This window comes from Babylonia areolata, chromosome 20, assembly GCF_041734735.1.
Source record: "Babylonia areolata isolate BAREFJ2019XMU chromosome 20, ASM4173473v1, whole genome shotgun sequence".
NCBI lineage: Eukaryota > Metazoa > Mollusca > Gastropoda > Neogastropoda > Buccinidae > Babylonia > Babylonia areolata.
This window is the reverse complement of record NC_134895.1, coordinates 25577396-25586692: the sequence shown is the minus strand read 5'-3', so window position 1 is coordinate 25586692 and position 9297 is coordinate 25577396. Positions and strand designations below refer to the sequence as shown.

At 41.2% G+C, this 9297-nt stretch overlaps 1 protein-coding gene across 2 annotated transcripts in view; it reads right to left on the bottom strand.

Annotated features, from left to right (window-relative positions):
* Positions 1-442: 442 nt before the first annotated feature.
* Positions 443-9297, bottom strand: part of LOC143295334 (spindle and centriole-associated protein 1-like) — a 42541-nt gene continuing 33686 nt past the window's right edge. For both annotated transcript variants that reach the window (XM_076606974.1, XM_076606975.1), the window contains exons 15-18: positions 8310-8569; positions 5111-5356; positions 4224-4310; positions 443-3792 (exon numbers count right to left, since the gene is read on the bottom strand). In XM_076606974.1, the coding sequence (XP_076463089.1) occupies positions 3703-3792; positions 4224-4310; positions 5111-5356; positions 8310-8569 (683 nt within the window). In that variant the 3' untranslated portion in view covers positions 443-3702. The remainder of the gene's footprint in view (positions 3793-4223; positions 4311-5110; positions 5357-8309; positions 8570-9297) is intronic.

The following is a 9297-nucleotide window of genomic DNA, read 5'->3' as shown; positions in this document are numbered from 1 at the left end:
TCAGAGGGTTATGTAAACACAAATATACCCAACATAAACACCCCTGAAAATAGAGTATGGCTGCCTAAATAATGGGGTAAAAACTGTCACGAACGTAAAAGCCCTCATGTAAATCTATACAAGTGAATACAGGAGTCGCAGACAATGGACAGAAAGAAAAACTGAACAAACCCAAACAGTAAAACACCTGTAGTGTCAAGAGCTAATAATAGCTTGGAGCTGATGTTTCGTTATCTTCTGAATTCTGTATGGAAAAAGAGGAGACTGACTGGTGGAATCGTGCGTGGACACCAAAGTTCAAAGAAAAAACATTATACTGTGTTACTGCCTTACTCCATCAGTCTTATCACATTCACACACACACACACTCTGAGACATGCACACATTCACACACACAAAGAACACACATACATGCAAAACATAAAAGTGAAAAGACAATACATTAATATCATTCGTATAAATATAAATTTGCATTTTTTTTTTTTAAGTCACTATTTTACAAATGAATGTGTATGCATATTCTTTTTGAATAGGCATATATATTTTTGTATATAATACTCAGCATCACACAAATAAACAAACAAATTATCACTTTCAACAAATGGGAGAGGAATAGGAAACAAACACACACACACACACATATATATATATGTACAGAGAGAGAAACAAAGTCTGAGAGTGGCAGACAAACATACACACAGAAAGGATGTGTGTATAAACTAATTTCAAGATGGCTCAGTTTGTTACTGATTCAAATCACTGTCCATTTTTCAGTTGCTAACTTTGTTATCAATGACATCTATCCTCCTTTAACCTTTGCTGGCTGTCGCTTTTGACGACACACGGAAGCTCATGTGGGTCGTCCACGACCCATACCTTTTAAAGAGACAAAAACCTGCATATCTGTCCAAAGCTTGTGTGGGTTGTGCACAACCCATACTTTGTAAAGAGACTAAAACCTGTATATTACTCCAAAGCTTATAACAAAATACAGAAAAGGAAAATATATCGTAACAACTGATTACACACACATCGCTTGCACACGCACACAGACTCACACAAACACATACTCAGAAGAAACACATGCTCACGCATTCACACACACGCACATACACACACACACTCACACACAACTGATCACACACACAAACGCATAACACCACATGCACAAACCCTACTTATGCACACAGAGATAGAGAGAGAGAGATACAGAGAGAGGGAGAGAGACTCAGACAGACAGACAGACAGACAGACAGACAGCGAGACAGAGAGAGAGAGAGATTGACTGAATATCTTTGATTGTGCGTGTATAGGATCCTATGACTCATAGCATCCTATACACGCACAATCAAAGATATTCAGTCACACAGGTACATGCTGTTAGAGAAAGGGATGGAAGGGGGTCAGTTATAGCTGAAGACAGGCGAAAGGGGCGGAGCGGGGAGGGAGGGGGTGGTGGGAGAGTAGTGGGGTAGTGTGGCTATTGAAAGTAAAACTTCTTTATTTTCCTTCACTAATTGCAAATTAAACCTTCTGAAATCACTATTAAAAAGGCATGACCCACACGAGCTTTCGAGGGGTGACCAGATTTTTCCTCTTTAAAAAGCATGGGTCATACACGACCCACACAAGCATCAGTGTGTAGTTAAAACGCCACCTTTAATTACTCATTAACTAATTAATGAATTTTTTTCATTTTTTGGCAAAAGTTGGCCTTTTAGGTGTAGGAAGCATTTCTGAAATTTCATAGAAAAATATTAAGAATTGGCTGAGATATTTGTGTTTTTGTACCCTTCTGGGTCGTGTATGACCCACGATAACCAGCGAAGGTTAAAAGAACACACTGTTCCTTGCCAAAGAATTGAGTTACATGCACAAAATCACTGTCAATGTGAAGTTTCAGTCCATCTTCATCAACATATTTCATGGGAGCTTTCTTGCTGAATTCTCCTAAATGTTTGGTTTCAACAGAGCTTCCAAGAAGCCTGAACCTGCTCACCTGGGATTGAAAAAAAAAAAAACAATAAAAATGTACACATACCAACAATATATCTGAGTTATCACAATTTCTTAACCCTCTGTCTCCAGTCATCCATCCCAGACTGAGATTATACTTGAGCTGTCACCAGTTCTGCACTCCACTGTCTCCAATCATCCAACCCAGTTTCTCATCATCATTCATCAGTTCCTTATCAAACCATTGACATTGTTCATTCACCTGAATGCACAGGTCAGGGATCAAAGATGGCTGCCAGAAGAAGCGGGTGCTCTACAGGCATACACAGGGGAGATATTACACTGGGGGGGGGGGGGGAGGAGGTAACTAGCCACATCTACTTTTGTTTTCTCCTCTTCAGTGGGGTGGTCGTTTTCACAGGACAGGGAACACACCCCTGCCGGAGTCTGCACCAGTAGGTCACTGTGTAGTATGTATAATTAAAATGCTTTTTTTTTGTTTTTTACATCTCTTCGGCACTGCAAAAGTGGACAGGCCCCCTATTTTGGGACAAAATTTGAAGGGACAGGCTGCAATGCTTGCACACATATGGTAAAATATATAATTGAATCCTCATCCATCTGGACACAAGGCAACACACAGCATCAGGAACATAAAATGATAGGTGCAACTGAGTGGTTTAAGTGTGGACTTTAAAAATGAGGGTCCTGGGTTTGAATTCTGATCATAATGTGTGGTCGGTTAAGGGTAGAGGGTTTTTCTTCCAGGTCAACAGATGTGCAGACCTGTCAGTTCCTGAAAACCATACATGTGTATGTCACTGTATGTATGCAGAAGATAAAAGTGTACGATAAAGACCTTATTATTCATGTCACTGTCAGTGTTAGGTGGGTTAAGGAAACAGGAACACACCCATGCATGCACATGCAATAAAATGGACTTTGGCTGACTACATGGTGTGGTAAAAAACAGTCATGGACATGAAAATCTTCTTGTCCATACAAGTGAAGGTATGAGTTTCAAGCCACAAAGCAGAAGACAAGGAATCATAATCCATCCAGACGCACAACATCAGGAGTGGAAAAATGCAGTCCATTATGTCTCCAGTAACTTCTAACCATGCATAAGCTATTAACTTTAGGTAACCACACACTGAAAAAAACAACAAAGTTTTGTTGAAATGCAAACTGTTCTCAAATATAAAAATGATGATATGACTGGGCAACACTGGAATGTTTCTTCTTGCAGTAGAAAACAATCTATGTACAAAAACAAAAGTTAAACAAGGCATACCCAGACTCGACAAGCACTAAACCGAAGCTTAGAAAGTGTCAGAATGGCTGGGTGAAAATCAGACACCTATTTTTCTGAGTTGGCCGTGAGATGTCAATAACACACTGAGCAACCAGCACAAACCACTCCAACCATTGAAAATGCTGGAGTTAATTCTTATCACTCTGTTGGAATTGTCTTATTCCACCGAAGGGCACGCTGCAGAAGGTCAGACAAATCGGTGTCGTGTGGGTGGGAGGATGCTAATGGGAGGTGGTGAGGGTGGGAGGATGCTAATGGGAGGTGGTGAGGTTGGGAGGACGCTAGTGGGAGGTGGTGAGGGTGGGAGGACGCTAATGGGAGGTGGTGAGGGTGGGAGGACGCTAGTGGGAGGTGGTGAGGGTGGGAGGACGCTAATGGGAGGTGGTGAGGGTGGGAAGATGCTAATGGGAGGTGGTGAGGGTGGGAAGATGCTAATGGGAGGTGTTGAGGCTGCCTGCTGACACGTCCAGGTCCATCACTGGCATGGACACCTTGATCTCTCGGGACATCCTTGCCAGGCGCTGAAGAGAGAAAAAAAGCCACAATAGATATCACAATTTAAGTCCCCAAAAGACAGAACAAAACTGAAAACACATCATCTCCACAAGATCACTTTAAAACAATCCTTGAAATTACTCCTGAAAAGTCACGAGGTTATTGTTCTGATTTTCTTCATAACATTTTAGTCATCTATCCAGTCCTTCATGTTCATATTTTCTTGCGTTCAAATGGTTTGAATGAGCGACCAATTTTTCAAACTACAAACTGTAATGAACATTCACTGCACAAATCACTGCACAAAGTAGGAGTTTTGACAATTGCAGTACATAAAGAAATAACTTCTCAGTGACCATCAAATCAACCATTTAATATACCGGTAGAATAACTTCTCCTCTACCCCCTCCACCCTCCTTCCTAAGTTGTCATAAAAAAAACCATCTTGCTGACTGACCTGAATTGGGTCCAACTGATTGAAGTGCTCTGAATGGTGGGAGATGGGGGATATGGGGGGAGACACGCTGCTTGGCACGGTGCCTTCCTGCACAGTGTTCATGCTACACATTTCAACTTTCAGTATTTATACACACATGTATCAGAAACATCACAGCTGTTTTATCACAACAGATTTCTCTGTGTGAAATTCAGGCTGCTCTCCTCAGGGAGAGTGCGCCGCTATGCTACACTACCGCATTTTGGGGGTATTTTTTTCTGCGTGCAGTTTTATTTGTTTTTCCTGACAAATGTTAATTACAACTTACAATATGATTGTAAGCATGTGGTGCACCCACAATTCCAAATTAAACAGACCACATGGTAAAACCAGGTGTGGTATTGACTGATTTTTTAAAAATTCTGAAAAGGTAGTGGTTGGAAGTCACACATCGCTTAAAGTGTGTGTCTTACAACTAAACGAAAGTAAAAGAAAGGGAATAAAACTTACCTACAAAAAAAAGTTGCTAAAATGTTAACACAGAAATCCACATAATAGAGACATATCAGCCCCCTCCATGAAAACCTCACCTGAACAACAAGAGGTTTGCCCCCTGCCTGTTGACATATCACCCCCCCCCCCTCTCCCAGCTCCCTCCATGAAAACCTCACCTGAACAACAAGAGGTTTGCCCCCTGCCTTTTGACTTATCACCCCCCACCCCCCTCTCACAGCCCCCTCCATGAAAACCTCACCTGAACAAGAGGTTTGCCCCCTGCCTTTTGACATATCACCCCCCCCCTCTCCCGGCCCCCTCCATGAAAACCTCACCTGAACAACAAGAGGTTTGCCCCCTGCCTTTTGACATATCACCCCCCCCTCTCCCAGCCCCCTTCATGAAAACCTCACCTGAACAACAAGAGATTTTCCCCCTGCCTGCTGCACTCCACCCCCCTCTATTCTTCCTCCGTTGTCGTTGAACAGCTTCAGCTGTTCCTGCTGGAGTTTCTGCTGTTCCAGCATGGACACCAGTCGGTGCTGGGCATCAACGTTTTGGCGGCCAAGGACAGCAATCTGCTTATTCATGGCTTGGGTTGCCTCCCTGCTGTAGGTGGTGCCTGCACTGGCTGACAGCCCTGTGGATGTGGACGTGGGCTGGAGACACAGGGAGAAGGAAGCACAACAACATCACAGGTGGAGGAAAGGATCTGCCCTTCTGTTTATGAATGTTTATCAACTGTTACTGTATTACTGTAACCCCTGGGACAAGGGCTGAAGACAGAGAGAGAGAAACAGAGAGAGAGAGAGAGAAAGTGTGTGTGTGTGGGGGGGGGGGGGGGGGGGGGGGGGTAAGGAAGGAGCGATAACATATAACATAGAATGAAGGGTTGTGGAAGATGGGTGTAGCAGCTGAGTGGTTAAAGCGTCAGACTTCCAATCTGACTTCCATCATTTTTTTTTTAAACTACCTTCTTCCCCCCTTTTCTCCTTCCCCCCTTCCTGCACAACCCCCCACTCCACCTCCAAAATACAGATGTGTATGATGAAAGTAAAATGAAATATATGTTTGTGCACTGCTGCATCCTGAACCCCACATGCCAATGTTTTGAATTATGGCCAATGGCCGATGTAATAATAATAATTATAGTAATGGAATGATGGCCTAGAGGTAACACGTCCACCTAGGAAGCGAGAGAATCTGAGCACGCTGGTTTGAATCATGACTCAGCCGCCGATATTTTCTCCCCCTCCACTAGACCTTGAGTGGTGGTCTGGATGCCAGTCATTTGGATGAGACGATAAACCGAAGTCCCGTGTGCAGCATGCACTTAGTGCACGTAAAAGAACCCACGGCAACAAAAGGGTTGTTCCTGGCAAAATTCTGTAGAAAAATCCACTTCAATAGGAAAAACAAAAATAAAAACTGCACGCATGAAAAAATACAAACAAAAGGGTGGTGCTGTAGTGTAGCGATGCTCTCCCTTGGGAGAGCAGCCTGAATTTCACACAGAGAAATTTGTTGTGATAAAAAAAAAAAAAGATTGAGCACTTTACAATAAACAGAAAACACATACACGCACACACACAATAACTTATGAAAGGAAGAAAAACAAGAGAGGCAAGGCCTTCAAGACTCACTTGTGATACACTTAAAAAAAAAAAAAAAATCTAATCGTTAAAATGTGTTCTGTATTTGTTATTATAAAGCTCTGGGTTAAAAAAAAAGAAAAAAAGTCCTAACCATATTCGAACCCCACGTGTTTGGGTGAGAAGAAACTGTCATACCCATTACACTATCGTGGCTCCTTAACTGACGTTCTAAAATTTAATATTTGAACATACTTTTTTAAAGGGTGATAAATTAATTGTGGTATTCACAGTGAGAACGCTGTTTAAATCATTATTATTCTGGTGTATCTTGGGCATTCAAAAAATCTTTAAGGGCAATAAAAAATTCTTTTTAAGTCCGCGGTAAAGGAGACATGGCTATCGCCGCAATCACACTGCAACATTTAGCTGTTTTCTCTAGATCTAGATAGATGTACAAGTTTAGTTACACCCGCCGGGAATGTAGTATGACACGGTCGATTCAATTTATCTTTTATGCTCATTCTAGTTTTATAGTTTTATAGTTGATATGAAAATTTAATATTTTGTTAAACTAATAACATGTAGAGCCAAGTACAAGTACTTCTAAACGTCGTAAGAAGAGAAAAGGACTTCATTTTGAGAAAAGTCAAGACTAGAATTTTTTTTCGTTTCATCGTGATCAATTCAAGGGTATTAACTCGCATTGTTTACAATTTTTAACCGTGAATTCCAACTGATTCTGTGGATATTAATTTTTATGGCAGTCTGGGGCATAATCCAGTAAGTGATGAGGCGTTCACAAATCTTTCTCTGAATAAATATTTAACGGTCTCCTTCTCCAACTTTCCATCACATGTTATCATGTATTGTCCACTGAATACAGGATTGAACGGGCAGGTCAACAACTTGGAAACAAAATGGCATCGTTCGCGTTCATGAAGAATATGAGCACGCGCTTTGAATGTGTATAAATATGTGTACGCAATTGACTTTTGCCCATGACTTTCAGGGCTCAGCCAATAGATCTATAAAGTCCACTCATTGTATTGATTTTAGTATTTTTCGAAAAAGACCACTTGGGCGAATGAACATAGTGAAAGCCCTGTACACTGAGAGTAAAACACAAACTTTTTATGTATTGAGTATAAATTCAAAATGTAATGTTTAAGATGAGAAAGATCAGTTGAAAGCAAATTAAGTCCCCTAGCATTAATTACAGATTAATTTCCCTTTTTTACTATCTGCACCAAAACGTTTGCAAAATAAATAAAACTTCCATGCTTAGCAAAAGAAGTTCCTGTTTGAACAAAAAATGATAAAAATGACTGCTCTTGTTGTTGTGTCAGAATATCAGATCAAAGTGCCAAGTTTAGAGAATACAAAAAATATAAATATAACAGTAAATGCAGTTTGCATATAATTTGGCTTCTTTTTAAAAAATTTTTTGTGCCCATCCCAGAGGTGCAATATTGTTTTAAACAAGATGACTGGAAAGAACTGAATTTTTCCTATTTTTATGCCTAATTTGGTGTCAACTGACAAAGTATTTGCAGAGAAAATGTCAATGTTAAAGTTTACCATGGACACACAGACACACACAGACACAGACAACCGAACACTGGGTTAAAACATAGACTCACTTTGTTTACACAAGTGAGTCAAAAACCTGATTCAATGTACAAAAGCATAAAACAGACTCAAAGACTGCGCCCATTACATTATTTAATTGCACATACACACACACAGAGTTTGCATGGCTAAAAACTGAAAGTCATTGGAAAGGGATATAACTTAAGGTCTATACATAGGAGTTTTCAAAAATATGTGTTATCAGACCAGTTTAAAAAAATATAAATGAGGGAGAGTGGCAGCACCTGAAATGGAGAGAAAGGTGAGAGTTGCAACTTAGTACTGAACATCAACCATTTGCACTGAATACTGATGATCATTAAAACATTTTCTATTCTGATTTCCACATGTCCCAAAACAGCGCCCCAGCACATGCCAGCAGCCCCACCTGTGCAGGAGGCCCGGCAACCTGGGAGGCAGACAGAGGCAGACCCACATTGCTCTGCACCAGGGGGATGGGGCGCGGCACACTGACTGTGGCCATCACCGGAAGGGTCTGGGTCAGGCGTGGTGGATCGCTGTGGGTCATTGTGGAGGGGACTGAAGAGATGGACGTGGCTGACTGTTGCTGTTGCTGCTGCTGTTGTTGTTGTTGGCGCCGGTCGTTTTCCACCAAGCTGGGGATGTCAATCAGGGATGTCTGGCGTTCTGATGCAGAGTAGCATAGGTGAGAAAATGATGGGTGCGACAGGTGAGTGATTAATTAAAGCGAAGGACATTACATCAGAGGGTACTGGGTTCAAATCCCAGTCATGTCGCCTGGCGGGTTAAGGGTGGAGATCTTTTCCAATTTCCATGGTTAACGTATGTGCAGACCAGCAAGTGCCTGAACCCCTTTTGTGTGTATACGCATGCAGAACATCAAATGTGCACATTAAAGATCCCATAATCCATGTCAGTATTTGATGGGTTACAGAAACAAGAACAAAGCCAGCATGCACAACCCCAAAAATGGAATATCGCTGCCTACATGGCAAAGTAAAAATGGTCATGCACATAAAAGCCCAATCATACATACAAGTGAATGTGTGGGAGATGCATCCAACAAACTCAGATGAAGAAGGGGAGAGAATGGCAACGTGTTGTACAAACCTAAACTGGTCTTAACATTGTCCATCTGTAATATTCCTCTTCTAGATTACTAAATAATTAAAAACATAAAAAATAAAGGCAACTGGTCTTAACATTGTCCGTCTGTAATATTCCTCCTCCAGATTACTAAATAATTAAAAAATAAAAAAATAAAGGCAGAAACTGCTCTGGTGTAACAAACTGTGTGGTACAATAATCATGTTCACTTTATAATTCTACATGTAACTTACTGACAATTGTTTCACTCAGTCAGATACCACGTAATCATCTAATCATCAAGCCAT